The sequence below is a fragment of the Solenopsis invicta genome, chromosome 3 (genome assembly GCF_016802725.1).
Source record: "Solenopsis invicta isolate M01_SB chromosome 3, UNIL_Sinv_3.0, whole genome shotgun sequence".
Classification (NCBI taxonomy): Eukaryota; Metazoa; Arthropoda; class Insecta; order Hymenoptera; family Formicidae; genus Solenopsis; species Solenopsis invicta.
Window position 1 is genome coordinate 1069670 of NC_052666.1, and position 17355 is coordinate 1087024.

Sequence of the window (17355 nt, forward strand, 5' to 3'; positions counted from 1 at the left end):
GTACGCTTATCGTCCCCGCTCGATCGACGCGGATTACATCGCGCTCATTCGACGTGCTTTTCACGCGCGCGCTCGCTCGCCCGCCCGCCTTGTCGCGCGACCTAAGCCGCCTTCGCGTTTTTCGCGTTTTTCGCCCCTCGCCATTTTTCCCTTTCACCCCGCGCGCGATATCGCGGCGTACCGACGTCACGTCTGCAATCGTCGGGTGGATATTTTTCATTTCGCGCGATCCCCGCTCTCTCCCCCCCCCCCCTCCCTCCTCTTCCCACCCTCACCCGGCCAACCCTTCGCCGGGCGCTTTAAAAAGTATTACTTATCCTGGATTTTATCCGCCCGACCGATCCCGGGTCAGATCAATCACTTATTCGTGATCGATCGCGTAACGCTTTAAGGATGTTTATAAGGGAGGTAGAAGCGAGCGAGAGAAGAGGGGATACACTCGTGCGATTCCCGATGACACGACGTGAAAGGCGTGTACCGCATCCGTCCGATGCTTATGTATGAAATTATTTTCTCTCTCTCTCTCTCTCTCTCCCTTCGTGGAGAGTATAACCCCCGCTTATCGCGAGTAGATTACGGAAACGACGCGACGGGAGCGAGAGCGTTGTTCGCGATATTTTCCCCCGCGATAATTATTCAAATAAACGATGTCGCCGGATTACGCGAACGGCGAATTACTTTTCCTCTCGGCGAGTCGCGCAAATTTTCAGCGCGGTGCACAGCGCTTGGTATTGAGAAACGAACGAACGTGCGACACGTCGTCGCGTCGCTTTGAAGTTACGTTAGGGTCGGGATCTTAATTTCCTGCGGAAACCAAGTGATCCCCGTGCCTCTCGATAAAAAAAAAGAGAGAGAGAAAGGGAGAGTGAACGAGAAAGAGAAAAGAAGAAAGCGGCGAAATTTTTTATGAGGTCGCGAAACGCGCGTTTCCCCGGCTTATTATTTGCGTTAAAACGAATTTTATGTATTCGCGCTCGCACTCGACCAAGTACTTAGCAAGTTCTGTGCGTGCTTTACGACAGCGGGAGCGGAGCAGTGGCTGATGTAACAATAGCGACTGCTTTTTTCGTGATGAAGGGTTATAACCGCGCCTTGAACTTTTATAAGGGACGTGCCAAGTTTAGCAGGCCGCAAACGCCAAACGCGACTTGGGAAGATCGCGGGATCCTTCCGCTCCAGGGATGTTCGAGGAATGTTCGAGAGATGTTCGAGAGATGTTCGAGAGATGTTCGAGGGATGTCTCGCGCGAGCGAAGATGGAACGAAGGTATCGAGGGCGTAAACCGACCGTCGCGCCGTGTATTATCTATGCCTCTATATCTCGATGCTTCGTAAATGTACGCAAATATGTCACATCCAGCGTCAGCCGCTGGAGTTTTCGAGGAGAAGGTGGAGAAGTAGGAGAAGGAGGTGATGGAGCTGAAGCGCCGCAACGTCTCGTTTTATCGAACGGGAATTTAGGTCGCACCCGGTAAATGCCTAAAATATAATTTCACGCACAGATTTTGCACTCCGCTCCGGAATTACTATTTTTGCCGGGGGCCACGAGCGCGAATTCAACGCGGATTCGCGATTTTGCCTCTCGCGTCCTAATTAACAACGGCGCACAAAACATATGCATAGGAGACGAATATAAAAGCCTGGGAAATACGCGCGCACATTCGCGAACGTTTTGAAAACTCGTATTTGTCTTTTTTCTCCCCCACCCCCTCCCTCCTCTCTATTACGCATTTCTCAGAAATATATTTCAGCGCTCGTCTCTTTCACGGCGGGCATATTTTACGCATCGGACGTGTGTTTAAAGTGCTCCTATTGTGGCGTTTTAAACGAACATTAGTCTCCGACGAACGTTGTTATAACGTACGCGCTCTTCGAAACGAATCGATGAGGAGCGCGAGGAGGCGCGCGTAATGGCGCGTATCCGCGTAATTAGCGCTAACTGCCGGCATTTAATACCCCGAGTTTCACTTGTTTCGCGCGAAGATCACGTTTATTGTTATCGCGAGCTGACAACGCACGGCCGCATTTAGCTTCTAAACGCCTAGATATACGAAGGCGCGGCGCGGCGCGGCGCGGCGGCTTGAGAAATTCCCGTATTCAAAGTTCTTCGTCGCGACTCGCTCCCGCGCCGCCCCGCCGCCATCTTTAAGATAAACGGCTCGTATATCCCAGATGTAATTCCGGAGACGCGCGCGCCCAGCACAGAGTTTCGGGCGGAAAAACTTGGCACGTTCAAGGACGAATGTTCGTTCCGCGCGAGACGCTTCCCGTAGCTTTGTTCCTCGCGTCCGTCGCGCGCGCGGCGGCGCGTCGTCGACTTCCGGCCGATGTTTTTATCACACGGAACGCGCGCGCGCGCGCGGTTCGTCGTGAAAGCCGAGCTCGTCAAGAGGTGCAATTTGATGTATGGCTTGTTGGGCCAAGTAAGTTTGCTCCTCGCAAAGATGTCGTTGACCCGCTACTATTACGCTAGATAGGATTAACCCTTCCGGCCCGCCGCCGCCGCCGCCGCCGCTGCCGACGTCGACGTCGACGTCGCCATCGCCACAGGGCCGCGTATACACGTGTACATGAACATGTATGTGTATGTATATATAACGTGTATACCGTGCCAGCGCTCCTGGAAGCGTGCACGGTACGCTCGTTAGTGGCCTCCGCCGCGCCGAGTCGAAACCCTGAAATTTCCATATTCGCGTAGTCGCGAAGCCCGCCGGCTGGGATTTTTAGCGCTTCATCTGTTTGTCTCTCAACTCGACTGCTGGACAGTTTCGTTCCGCACACGGCACGGCCGGCGAAACGCAATCGAGTTATTTGATGTGTCGCGCAAATCACTGGAATTACTCTTTAGAAGAGCCAGCTATTCGCGCGCTATCATCGGCGACGGGCAATTAACTCGAAACTCGCATTTTATTCATTTCGTGAAATCTGACGCGGAAATTTGATCGTCGAGTCGAAAGGTAGAACATTTTTTTTTTGCTTTCTCTCTCTCTCTCTCTCCAATAATTCTCTAATTAGTCTCAGTGTAACTTAAGGATGAGATTTTTCAATCTTCTTACATAATATAAGGACTTGATGAAATTTTGAGAATAAGCTTGTGATTGATAGGGTCAGGTTGCCGATATCGCACCACCTCGCGTATAAATTCAACCACGGTGCTTGTACACTCTTTGCGAGATTATCTGTGGGAATTGCGTAATCGTTATCCTTTATCGAACTCAACATGTTAAGAACAATAGAAATTTTGTTATTGATATTTATAGAAAGCTATAACAGTTCAAATATACTTTAGAATTAAAAAAATAAATTGCGAGAATGGCCGTACCGATGGTGGAAAGCAAATCTTAGTGCTGAATAATTAGGTGAATTTATAAACATCTACAAGTTCTTCTAAACTGCGCATCGCATGTTTGCCGGACTTGAAACGTAGCTTTTAAGTAGAACCAGAAATGTAATATCACGAAATGTAGCACGAAACGTAGAGAGATCCAAGTTCAAATCCTCGCCGAGGTAATATTTTTCGCGACAAATTCTTTACAGTTTTCGGAATAAGGAGGAATCGTAGAAATACTTGTAGACATCAAAGTTATCAAATTAATTAGCAATTTAATTTTGTGATATTACATTTTTCGTTCTACTTAAAAAGCTGCGTTTTAAGTCTGATAAACGTGCGTTGCGCAAAGAGTTTGAGAAAACTTGCACATATTTCTAAACTTACCTAGAAAATTATTATTGAGTCCTAAGCTCTCTGCTTTTGACCGATATAGTTCTTCTTGTAATTTAAATTTGTATACAATTTCTGGTTGTGATAGGATGTTTATAAAAAAAAAATAAAGTTTTTATGTAGAGTATAAAATGTTCATGAATTATATAATTCTTTTAAAAAATATAACGTTACATTAGTCAAAAATGTGACAGCGTCGCTTGTTATTACATTTAAATCGTTATTACGGACAATTTTTTTAAAACTCCTCCACATTAATTTTTATCAATATTATAAAGAAAATATTTTAACAATCGTCTGTATTGCTTAAATTTTGATCATTAATTATTATTTGGCCTTAGGCAACCAAATATGAACCACATATAGGTATTTTAATATAAAAAGCTATGTAAATTATTAAAAATCCTCCTAACCTATAATTATATTTATATATATGATACCCTTTAATAATCTAAATTTTATTCTCAATCTATATGAATAAATTTTTATAATATAAACTAACAAAGGAAAAGAAATTAATAATATATATATATATATATCTAAAAATAAAAGAAATAATAATATATATATATATATATCATTAAATAATAAGAAGCCCTAAAGCTCTATATTTCTCCCCCAATAAATAATTAAAAAAAAAGTTGGAATTAATCTAATTTTAAATAATAAATAAAATATCAATAAATCTACAGATAAAAAAATATTGTTAATAATATCAGCAAATTAATAAATATAAATATTAATTTATTATTTCACTCTCTCAAACACATTATCATTAATCCTACAATCCAAATTCTTAAAATTACTAATCAAATCGAATAATACTCCACCCTTATATATAAAAATAAATAATATTATAAACCTAACCAAAAAACTTAAATTATAATGAAATATATTCATTTTATTTTTAATTATTATAAAATTAATTATTATTTGGAAGGTGGTAACGCCAAAAACTCTTAAAAGTAATATATGAATGAGAAATGACTTCTTTCCACTTTTTTTAAGCTACACAGAAAAAAATTAATATTAAATCGACAATCCATTGTTTCATATATAACCAAGAATATAAAATCTTTTCTGGAGAGTTTCTAATCTTAAACAGACATAATTTGTTTACATAAAGAAAATTTTTCTCTTCCAAGAAGATTTTCCGCTCTTGCTTATAGATGAGCCAATGAATTATTGATCCGATACTAAATTTTTTTCTGTGTAGAGAATCTCCTTGAATCTTACCGGTGAAACCGATAATCCAAAAGGGTGTACTCCTACGTTATATCGATCAATAGCAAATGATTGTGTATCCACGCCAATTTGATTCGCGCTAACTATCACGAAATTTCATCATGTCCGCGACGTCATCGTCCCGAAATTACGTTCCGCAAGGCTGCAAGCTTGTATATCATTGACCGTATCCGTGATTGTCGATGCTTCCCCTAATGTCTTTCCTCCCCGTGCCAAGTATCAAATAACTTGGTTATATTTGCTATATCGATACGTAGCCCGATAATACGTCACGCCACCGGAATCACAGTCCTACAACCCCATCGTCCATAATTAGTGGCGTGTCGAGACTTTTTGATTTAATACTAACGTCATTCACCGCGATACCGTGGACGAAAATTACAATTTTATCCGTTTCATCGCGCAGCTGATGAAAGCGTTACGAGCGTAGCCGCCAACCGCCCCTGTGCGCCTCTTAGCGCAACCCTCATAGTCGAAGCCACGAAATTAGGATTTGGAGGGTCGCGTCCGTGTCTATTATCAACGGCGACCGGTAACTAAGCGCGATGGTTAATGCTCCGTCCGTTTGTGTGGTGCGGTGCGGCGGCGGCGGCGGCGACTATCGAGTAATTTCATTACTGCCGCGCGCGCGACGTCGACACCTCGACGCCCGCGTCCCGCGCGGCCTGAAGGAAGGAGAAACCCGCGCCCGCGACCTACCCCTCGTTCACGTCGGCCGCGGTCGACGTTGACTGGCGATGCGGCTAGTCACGGTGACGGCGCGATAGATAGTCCGCGACAATGGTATCGGGCCAGCATCGGCGAGCGTTCATCTCCTATCGCGTCACCGGCCCCGTCGTTAGTCTCTCGGCGCGCGGGCGCGGCCGTCCTCAATCTGATCCGCGTGCCCCGTAGTTAAGGGAGGGTTCTCCCCGGCCCTCCCGTTCATCCAGCCCTTGCATCCATCTCTCGCTCCCGGACCGCCACCGGAGTCCGGCTTCCGTGTAAACGGAAGTTGGGAATCGGTGGCGACGGAACGGGACACGGGACTGCGGGTTTGCGTGCCGAGCCGTGATGGCGCGCTCGGACGAGGAGGAGGTGACGAGGGAAGAGACAGGACAGAGGGGTTGTACTTGAGACGACGACGCGAGAGGGTGAGAAAGGATAGCGCGCGAATAGACGCGGTTCTGATTACTTTGGAGGGTCCCGTCGCGGCGGCGGATTTACGCGCGATGCCAGGGCTCAAGGGCTTCACGCTTTTGAAATAGAGAAGAATACAGGTGGGAGAAAGAGAGAGAGAGAGAGAGAGAGAGAGAGAGAGAGAGAGAGACGCGTGTCAGTGCATAATTCTTCCTTGGAGCGTCCAGGACACGAGATGTTTCGAGATGTACGGATCGTTGGACTACTTGAAATTAATCAACACCGGGAAATGAGAGAAAATGCGCGAATAAATTTGATTTCCGTTAAATTACAATCAAAAACGCAATTAAATTTGCAGATATTATAGTACAAGTGATAATTAAAAACGGACTAGCAATTATTATTATTACGATAATTTATATCGCGAATGTTTTACCGTTGTGGGTCGGTAGCTCTAATTAATTGCATTTTCCATCGCCGCCGCCGCCGCCGCCGTCGCTGTGCAGTTTCAACGTTTAAGAATATTCTCAGGTGGATCAATATTTTGACAGATCAATAATAGGGTCTAGGAAAAAATGGCGGCGCCCCGCGGGCCCCGTGTATACTATAAATCCGTCACGGGATAGTTCCCAGTTGTACCTGACGCCCGCAAACACAACATTGCTCTCCGTGCTTCCCGCATATATCTGCTTTCTCCCGCATTTCACGCAACGGCGGCCTCGCGGAAGCGAAAAATGCGCTATCGATCGAGTGAAAGCATTTTTCCGCTCGCGCGCGGCTACCGGGGCTCGTCTTTGATTTTTAATATTAGGAATTCTCATTACGTACCCGCCGTATTTTACTTGGCGGCAACACCGCGCGCGCGCATATATATATATATATATATATATATATATGCACATGTACACGCGCACGCACACACGGAAGCTATCTCGGCCTTCCTCTACGATTACATCCCCGCCGCTCTCATTCGGTTCACTACGCCTTCAGGTGCAACCTGACGCCGTACATGCTAGATGGAATTCGATATAAGCGTCGCTTGAACACGGAATCATTTAACATGAGGAGGAGGTAACTGAAACATTTCAGCTCTTATTTCTCAAAGGCCTGATCCTTTTACTCCTCGCTGCGGAAAGAAAAAGATGGAAAATCGCACGCTGCAGTTGCGCTGCGCGCTAGACGCGATATTCTCTCGCTTGTCTATAACGTATCGTCTTTGATGATGCATCACTGTATAATGCACTCTGTAGCGCGTGAGACAATCTGCTTGCAGCAATTTACCTCTAGATACATGCACGTACGGCCCGCCTGTACATACATATCTCGCACGCGTATTTGACTTGATAACGCATAACTTAAAATTCCCAAGCAAAACGTTTCACGTAACTCGGCGCACTTATATTGAATTTGCCCGAACGTAGACCGCATTACGTCACCATAGAAAGAGTTTAACCAAAGTTTAAGAGGTATCGTGGAAAAGTGGAGGAAGGGGAGGAGGGTTAACTTTTCGGGTCCCATCCGCGCGCGCCCACTAAAGTCGGAATGATACAAGGAGCCTATCGCTCGAGCAAACGAAAGATAGAGAGAGAGAGAGAGAGAGAGCCGGGTCGATATCCCATTCGTTTCCCACGGCTGGCTGAAGGAATGCTTAAGTTTAAGTGCGGATGTGCTTTTACTCAGCGTGGAGAGGCTTAGACTGAATAGAATACGGATACTTCCAGTCAAGTTTTCGATATCGCATCACGAGATACCGGATAGTATTTCCCTACGGAAAGATCGATAGTTAGTGCCAATCGAGGAGAAAGAGTAAATAAACGAATTCTAACAAGAGACCCGTCACAACTGTCTGGAACGAATTCGATTTTTCTAGAAATATATTGTCAAACACGAAACGAGACGCGTATTCCTTTTTATATTGTTTCAATTTGAAAAAAAAGGGGGCGAAACAATTCCTCGAAGCTATATGGAGAATGGAAGTATTTTAAAAAAATATTAATTTTTTGTTAAATCTAAATACACAGTTACAAATTGCAAAATCCATCAAAGTTTCGTCTATAAAACATTTTTTTTGTGTATCTCGCTGTTTCGTTGATAATTCCTTGAAATCATTAAATATAAGAATTAGCTGTGAGAGATTGTTCATCCCTCAAGTATGTGCACAAAAAATGCAATCTCAAATATTACACATTATCAAATTAAAGCTAATATATTCTATGTAATTATTTAATTTTTTAATATTGTGTTCTCTTAAATCAATCATTACTTTTTTATATATCTAAGCAACAAATTATAGATATTGTTACTTGAGTATAAAATAATATAATAATCTAGTAGCTTATGTATAATTTAAACTTCTTTAAAGAATCTGATAATCTTAAATTTAAGCAAAATTATAACTTTTTATTAACATTATAATAGTCATTTAAAGAATTAATTTTTGGTTTAAAAAATATTGTTATTTTATCTATTCATTACACGCATTGACAAAATTATTAGGCATCCTATTTATTTAACAATTTTTTCAATTTATAAAGAAATACGTAACACTGTCTTTATAAATGTTATCATTTATTTCTTAAATAACCACATAAACTAATGTTTGCTTGGTCCACCATTGTTTTTTATAACTTATTTTTTAGCTTACGCAATTTAGTTATAAAAAATTTAGAAAAAGCAAGGGTGCCTAATAATTTTGCCAATGGCTGTATATTAATACGAGATTTTTTCTCAATTTATAAAAATTATTACTGAATAATAATAATATATTTTTCTTAATGGAACTGTAAACTTTCTTCATACAAGAAAATTATGTGTGTGTGTCTATTTAATACTATATAATCTTATTTCGACATTTACTATTTTAAAAATAAAACAATTTTTCTAACTAAAACAAGAACGTTTTTTTTTATACGTACTTTTTAGATTTTTGTGTTTAACAGCATATTTCAAGAAGAATCAATCTGGGGCTTATAAAATCTTGTATATATCAATATAGTACACGTGCGTGCGTGCACGCACACATTAAAAGAAATATGAGCTAAATGTTAATTAAAGACGGTGATGATCTAATAAAATGCCCAAACAGCATGCTTTATTAAAAGATGTCTCTAAAGACGTCCTTAGGACGTGCGGATGTCTTGAACGTCCCATGAAGCTCTGTGTTATATGGATGATTAACTTTTTAATACCTCAATGAAAAATATTACAAAAAATGTTAACATAACATTCTTTACATGTATTTTTTATCATTAAATTATACAATAAAAAATTACTTGAATTTTACGTTTATTAGATATCGTTATCCTTTTCATTTGACTCGTCATTTAGCTCGTGTCGAGATGCTTTCCATTCCGGTCTTCCGGCTATCTAACATTCGTACCAGAATAGAGCCAGACCTACTAAAAATAACCGATATCGAAAATAAAATATCCAGGTACTCTGGTATCAATTCCCATCCGCATTCTGCATTAATAGTCTTGCGACGGTGCGTAGAGTGTGCGACTTCCGCACAGAGACGCCGCTCGCAGAAATCTCTCTTGCTCTTTCCATTCCTCCTCCATTCTCACTCGCTTACTCACACTCACTCTCTCGGACTCGTTCGGACTGGTTCGTGCCGAGGTACCCCCTATCTCGGCCTCGTGCTGCTCCAACATCGGGCACTCTCGGGCGCGCGTGCGAACGACCGAGAGAGAGAGAGAGAGAGAGAGAGCGCCCACCCTGGCAAGAGAGAGGGGGTTACTACTACGCGCGGTGCCGCCGCGGCGCGCGCGCGAGGGTGGGAGTCGGCGCCCCGCGTTCTAAAGCCCCGTAGGCCGCGCCACCGCCACTACTCCGCACACGCGATCACCGTGGGGCACGGGCAGGCGCGCGCTCTCTCTCTCTTTCTCTCTGTTTCTGTCTCTCTCTTCCCCCCTCTCTTTCTCTCTCTCTCTGTCTCTCTCTCTTCCCGAATGCCTCCTCGCCACCGCTGCCACCCGCTATTTCCGCGCGACGCGTGCTCGCCGCACGATCGGGACGCGTGTGCCCCGTGAGTGTCGCCGTGTCTCGCCGTGAGAGGGTTGATGAGTGTGCGGTGCCCCAGTGCCTCCGATCGGCGAGAAGCGGTTTAGTGATTGAAAAACCAAAAAAAAAAAAAAAGGAAAAGAGAGAAACGAGGGATGATATCACAGACGATTATTTATTCGACGATGCGATTGTTCACAAGTGGATTTTCAATGTGAGCCACGCGCTCGCGCGACGGTGGATTGTGCGATAAGAGAAACTGGAGTATATAGTGCACCGTGAGCGGTTTGATTCTCGATCGCCCACGCAACGATCACGCGTGTGCGTTCGGTTCGGTGCCACGCGTTCTCTCTCTCATTTTCTCTCTCCCTCTCTCTTTCTTTCTCTCTCTCACTGTAATCGTCGATCCTCTCTTCTCCTCAGAGCTGAACGATTGCGGCAAGCAACTCGGAGGCGGCAAGAAATCGGCCGGGATCATCATGGATTGGAGTCGGGGGATCGGACTGACCAGCTTATTATTGTTCTGCCTCGGACGGATCGGGGGTAAGTGCATTCAGCGTTGTTTTGTGTATACGTGTGTATGTCGATGGTTTTTGCATCTCTCAGAGCCACCCACGGTGGCTCCAGCGGGCAGCCTCTCGCGCGCGCTGACGCATGAATCGGGACCGTTGTCAAACGCGCGAGAGAGGTTCCACCGGCGTCGTCGTCGTCGTCGTCGTCGTCGTCGGGCTGCTCGATCGATTCGATTAATCGCCGACGATCCGCGTCGGGAATGCGCGGCGTTTCGGACATCCGCCGGGGCCTGGCCGTCGCGCGACGCTGTTTTGCTTTTGTTCGCAGCGCGCGACGCCGCGCATCGATGCCCCATTTGCGGCGGCCACCTATTATGAACGGGTGCAACGGCTGACGATAACGCGCGCACGTTGAGCCCCTATCTGAAGGTAGCAATCGCAAATTGTTCCGCAACGGGGCTCAGCACTTATCATCTCAGCCGTTGCGCTCGACACAACTGTGTCTCCCACGCCATAAATTCTCTGACGATGCCACTTGACGCTCCGTCAGTGCGTTTCGCTCGTTATCCTTGTAAACTTTCGAGTTGTTGCAACCTCCCGTTTAGCAACTTTAGTAATTTTTGACTTCAACTGGAATATCGCGTATATATTCTCACCTAAATTCTCGCCTTTCCTGGAGCATTGCACACACCCCGGTGCCCGGGAGTTTTTCGGAGCCTATGCTATTTTCTCGCTTCTCTGTTCTTGAAATTGGGAAAGTTATGAAATAGGAGAGATATAGTTTGGAAAGAGGCCGGGCCTGCGTTCGGGGGATATTACTGATTCTTGCCGCACTAGCCGTTCGAAAGTAGTCATACATTTATTCCGTCACGAGATGAGAATGACATTCTATTGGTAATAACTATAAAGTGCTGACTTTCTGAATTTTTAAGCGCTCTCCGCGTGACTTATGCATTCGAGTTTGCAAAGTGTAACTTTTGAATAACTTAAGTATTGGAAATGGTTTAAGAAGCGATAAAGTACTTTTGGATTCGCGAGAACAGCCAAAGGTGCGCTGCTATCATATCGATCTGCTCGTCTTTGTTTAAAAAACAAATCACTATATAAAATTGAAGGCGAGAGTTTCGCGAGACGGTCTTCGCATATTGAATTTTAAACGATCACTTAAAAACTGTTTGGAGCTCATATTCCACTTGCCGGAGACAAAAGTCGAGGCTGGATGGCGGTCGTTGAAATTCGTTGAAATCCGTTGAAATTTCATAAAGATCAAGCTATCGAATCCAGATCATTCGCATCTCGTTTTGCCTTTTTTTTGCGCGCGCGCGCGCGCGTACTTAATATGCGAGCTTTATGAGAGTCGCGAGAATCGGTAGGACGTTTGGTTTACGAGTGTAAAATGCGTAAAAAAATAGACAACGGCGACTAAAGCGGCGGGTAAAAAGTATGTTGTCGTTTTTGCTCCCTTTCCGTTTTTCCCAGCCCCCTCCCCCACACACGCACGCACACACACACACATACACGCACGCACGCACACACACGCACACGCTCGCACACACACGCACACGGGCGTAGCTGCAGCCTCCGGCGTTTTCCAACGCTCTTCAATTCGCGAAACGATTGCGGCATACGAGATATGCATTTCCGAGAACTCGCGCCCATCCGTACTCTCAGTCCCCTCCTTCCCTCGTTGTACCCACGCCACTCATTCCGAAACTCATTTCGCGATATGGGGTAAACAACGGCATTGTCGGAAAACACGAATGAAGCTCGAACGAACGTACCTCCGTCCCGCAGTGCCGATCCAATTACCGTCGCGGCGTGTCGCGATTGCGTATCAGGCATGCTTAATTTAACGGGGTTTTGATACCGCTGATTATCGATGCGATATCTGCTCGAAAAGTATCAACATAATCGTCCGCCGTCGCTCCATTAATTTGAGGGAAAATGGAGAGAAGCGCGCGCCGAGTGAAAGAAACATTTTTTTTTTTTTTATGTGCTAGAGAGTTGTAGAATATTTCGCAGGGCTATCGTCCGCGAGAGATCTTTCTCTTCGAGGATAATCGATCCTTAACTAACGCGAGGGACCAAGTGTCGGCGATTAAAGTGCCCGGTAGCGAAGTGACGATACTTAAACGATTCCCTTACGGTTGACTGAACTTTCATCGTGCCGCTCTCCCCCCACCACCCCCTAGGGGGGGGAGGAGGGGTAATAAGTACGAAACGGCACAACGAGGGTTGCGCGATCTTTGCGCGAGATATCGACGAGTGAAAAAAAATTTGTCGCGAGATCGATAAGAATGCGACGGCGGGGAGGGGAAGGGCAACCCCAGAGGAAACTGGGGTTGCTCTCCGCGGGGGTTACACCACTTGGCGTACAGGCGTATCGCAATAGGTCCGTATGTACGTACGTACATTTATCGCGTATGAACTTCAATTTCGTGATGGAAGTGGATTAATACAATTTAATGGCGTCCCGGGAGAATTATATGCGCGTCGACATCTCGTACCTCGATCTGCCTACAAATACGCGTACGTGTATGCGTCCGCGAGCGAGCGTGTGTGCGTGCATGTGCGCACGTACGCGGGGGTTCCCAAGATGTATATCGCGACTGAGGGAGGGTGAGGGGGGAGGGGGGAGGGGGGCACTGGTACTCGGCGTGCTTAATGATAATGGGGATAATAATAATTTAATTTAACACTCCGCGAGAGAAGGAGGTCGCGCTGTCGCATTGAACCGCCGCCGGTCCTCTCCACTTCCTCTCCCCCCCCCGCCGCCCCCTTCACCGAAATTCCCTCCTTGCAGGGTGTAGTATGCAAATATCAAAGAGTTGCGCATCCCCCGTTTCTCTGACGTCGCTCAGCTTTGGTCTTAATCTTTCCCGTTATTTATCTTGATTGTTTGTCTCCAGTCTTTTACGACTATAGCTCTCTGCAGCTCTTTATCTCATATATTGTCCCGCGTAATTTTTGTTACGATCCTTGGGAGACTCGTTTCAGAAGACAATTAATCTGCATTTAATCTATCTATATATCTTTGCGCTTGTTTTATTAAACGAAGCTTACGCTCCGTTACTCGCTCTCTCCCTCCCTCTCTCTCTCTCTTTCTCTGTTGACATTATTTATCGCGTATATTCTTTGGCAGGCACAATGAGCGCATTCGGTATTTATCTTTATATATTAATAATGGGGCGGTCAATTTTCTAACATTGTCTAATGTTTCCCCGAGATAATTACACAAGTACACTCTTGAGGGCTCGAAATGATCTCAGAGTTATTAATAAGTTGAATTGTTTCCCCTCTCCTTCGATCTTTCTTTTTCATTTTCATTTCACGTAATGGTAACAGTAATGGAAGATCACTCGTGTCATTACCTAATGTGCCCTCTTATAATCTGCTTTCGCTCGTAACGTTGCTTCTGTGTTTTAATTTCATGACTTTACGTTTCTGCCGCACTTTTAGGGACTTGGGACGCTTAGGGAGCGCATAGTAAATATCTCGTTTTCCTTTTCTTATCCCCTCGCTCCCTTCCCCTTCCCCATTTTCTTTTTCACGGACTAGCGACTCACGTAGGACGAATATAAAAAATACGTATGCACGGTCGCGAGAGAAAAAAAAAAGAACAGTCGCGCGCTTATGAGAAATGCAAACGACGTCGCGGGATCCGAGGAACGGCTGTCACGGTCGCGTTCATTTCTGCCTCCATTTCCATACGCTCGTGCACGCTCGCGGCGCGGAAAATATGAAGTCGCATCGCGGCCAGAGGAGAAGAGGGCCGCGTGCAAAGGACGCGTAATACCACGCGTTTGACCGCATCCTGAACTTTTAACCGGGGCCACTGTGCCGTCAATTTTTCACCGACGATCAGATACGGGCCGCATATTGCCCGACGCGCTCGGCAACACGGGATTCCGAATAAATCCGCATCCGCGCCCGAACTCGTTCATCGCGTAATAAATCGTCCGTCCGATACAACCGTGCGTTATTTTTATATAATAAATATTAATCCTTAAGTAAAATTACATGTGGAAAAGTCGAAACATCCTCCCATCGGCCATCGTTATCCGTATTTTTTTCAATTCATTGCTGGTAATGGTGGATAAGCTCTGGCTTCAATATGTAGCTTCACCCTCAAGTGATCACTATTGATGCACTTTATACGCCGCGCGTTCAGTCATTTAAATTTTTTCACGTTATTTATGTTTCTTCTCTGATGCTTCGAACTTTTCTATTGCGCTTTTTGTTTATTATACTGCAGATAATGATTCTTACGATCGTGTCTAATATATTTTTACGTAACGATATTTATAACAATTAGTTTATAAAAATTTTATATTTCTATACATCTTTTATCGTATAATTTATTTAACGTTGAGTTAATTGCATATTTTAATAATGCAAATTATTATTTTTAAACGATATATTTAACATAAAACTTTAACAAAGTAGCCAAAATTAAATTGTTGACAAACATATATGTATAATAGTTTTGAATCTGAGAAATAAAAATTAATAAATATTAATACAAAGCTGAATCTTGGAAAATAAAAGAAAAAAAAATAAAAATTGTCTGTATAATTGGCAATGAGACCTAAATTTTCTAGAAGGTATTGTTAAATGCTACTGCTATAAATTTTACATGTGGCAAACAATTCTTTGTAACAGATACAAAAAATAGCGAGAGATCTTGCTACATCAGCAAAATATTCTTTTGGGTGAATGCAAATTCGGTTCCGTGTAAAAGCAACGGATTATTCGCAAGTGACATGTCGCGAGATCGAAGCCGCGCATTCCCTGCGGATTTTTAAATTTGTAATCTTTAGCGGTAGTCACAGAGGAACTCTTTAGATTTAGAATGTATAGGAATTGATCGCTCTCATAAATTTCCAAATTCTTTTAAGGTTTCCACCGTCCAATCCAAAGAATATCAGAAACAAGTTTATGGCAACGATCCCAAAAATTTAATATCTAATATCTATCATAAAATGATTTTATTTAAATTAACAACTGCGCGCAGTCACTTATGTGACTCGCGATCGTTCATAAGATCACTCAACGGTTAATTAATCCCGCGTGTTTTTAGCTTGAATTCAATGCTGTTTAACTTGCACAAATTTTCTCCTATATTTTTTTCTTTACGTCCACCCTTGAAGAGATATCGACGAACGTCGACATTCGTGTTTCATCTATAAAATTTCATCCACACATTTTTAATATCCGATTCTCTATAGATATTTCTGAATCACTCACAGAGTCCACTTATTAATTACTCGCTGCCCATGAATATCATATTCTAAACGGGTTAAGTCAACATGGACGCCGCGTTGTCGGAACGTTTTGGTGTGTTCTGTTTGCTCGACTATTGAATCGGCAAGGCCGAAAGCCGCGACCGCGATGGCATATAAACCGGTATGGCGCGGGTGGTTGGGAGGGAGAGAGAGAGAGAGAAAAACTAGATGCTGGAGGGTGAACGGCAGGCTGGGCAGTGGCAGGCTGGGCAGTGGCGCGGCGTTCATTGGTTGTTACCGTTGTTACTATCGACGAAATTACGATACCCAGCGGATGAGTTGGTTGCGGCCGAACTGCCGATCCCCGCGCGATAGTTTCGAGACGTAACGCGCTATTTCGCTTAACTCCGAACGAGCGTGCGGTCCGCTCCCGACGGAGGTCGAAAGATCGCGATGTGTCGCGCAGTTATCACGACTCGTGCGAGAGACGCGGCGTTACGCCAACTTGTATCGCGAGCGGAAATTGCGCGTGCCGCCGACGAGAATGCGGGAGGGAGACATCCTGCGAGGCAGATATACCTCGCAATCGTGGGACGACGTTTAATCTCGTGCTCGTGGAAGACGTACACGCCGCGCGCCGAGAAGTCCGCGAATTATGACACAGCACGCTCTCGTCATATTTCTCTTGCATCTTATCGCCGATATTTTCTTCTTGTTCGCAGAGGAAATAACTGTGTTCGAAATCTTGGGATTGTATCGCAATCACAGTATTTTTGTCATTTGACAATTATCTTTAATTATTACACTTGCTGTTGTTACATTTGAAAAAAAATGTTTCGTCTCAAGACAATGAATTAATCTTGTTTAATTTGATGGAGAATAGGAATTATAATTCTGTATATATATCTTATCTTAATATTGCTTTATCTTTATACTGCATAGGTTTGCAAAGTCAGTGAAATGCATTGGTAACGTAATTGGTATGCTAAGGTATTAGCATTGTCGATTTAATAAGTGTTTTAATAACTTTTGATTTTAATATAAAAATACTGACCTATTATCATTGCGAGAAAGCAATGACGTTCTTTCGAATGTAACTATTATATATTTCCAACAGTAGAAAAGCAGCGCTCAGAACTTTGCAGAAGTTGCTGGCATACACAAATACTTTCTTGCTAAAAGTGCAACAACTAGGTATTTATCTTTTCCAATTTTCCACCACCCGGTATAGATCCATATCAAATTTTAACTGTGGCTCGGCTAAGCATACCTCTCATTGGTTCTCTATTTTACTTTGTTGCCACCTTTTTCATATCAAAATTTCAAAGTAGTTTTTTCTTACGTTACAAACTACATTTTTCATATCTTGACACAGTCTCCTTTTTTTCAACAACCTTCTAACCGCATTGCGGATAGCTTTTGCGTTATAATTTTTATGAACGAGGGCTTTGTATCTAGGATCTAGCGTGGAAGCAATTTGCCTTGTAGAAACAATATCAGATTCGGCATTTCATTCTAAATCAAATCGCAAC

General features: G+C 43.9%; 1 protein-coding gene across 1 annotated transcript in view; it reads left to right on the plus strand.

The window, feature by feature from the left end:
- The first annotated feature begins 9905 nt into the window (after positions 1–9905).
- Positions 9906–17355, plus strand: part of LOC105208235 — a 185386-nt gene continuing 177936 nt past the window's right edge. Inside the window, exons 1-2 of the mRNA XM_026138096.2 lie at positions 9906–10407; positions 10510–10629. Coding sequence (XP_025993881.1) covers positions 10566–10629 — 64 coding nt within the window. The 5' untranslated portion in view covers positions 9906–10407; positions 10510–10565. The remainder of the gene's footprint in view (positions 10408–10509; positions 10630–17355) is intronic.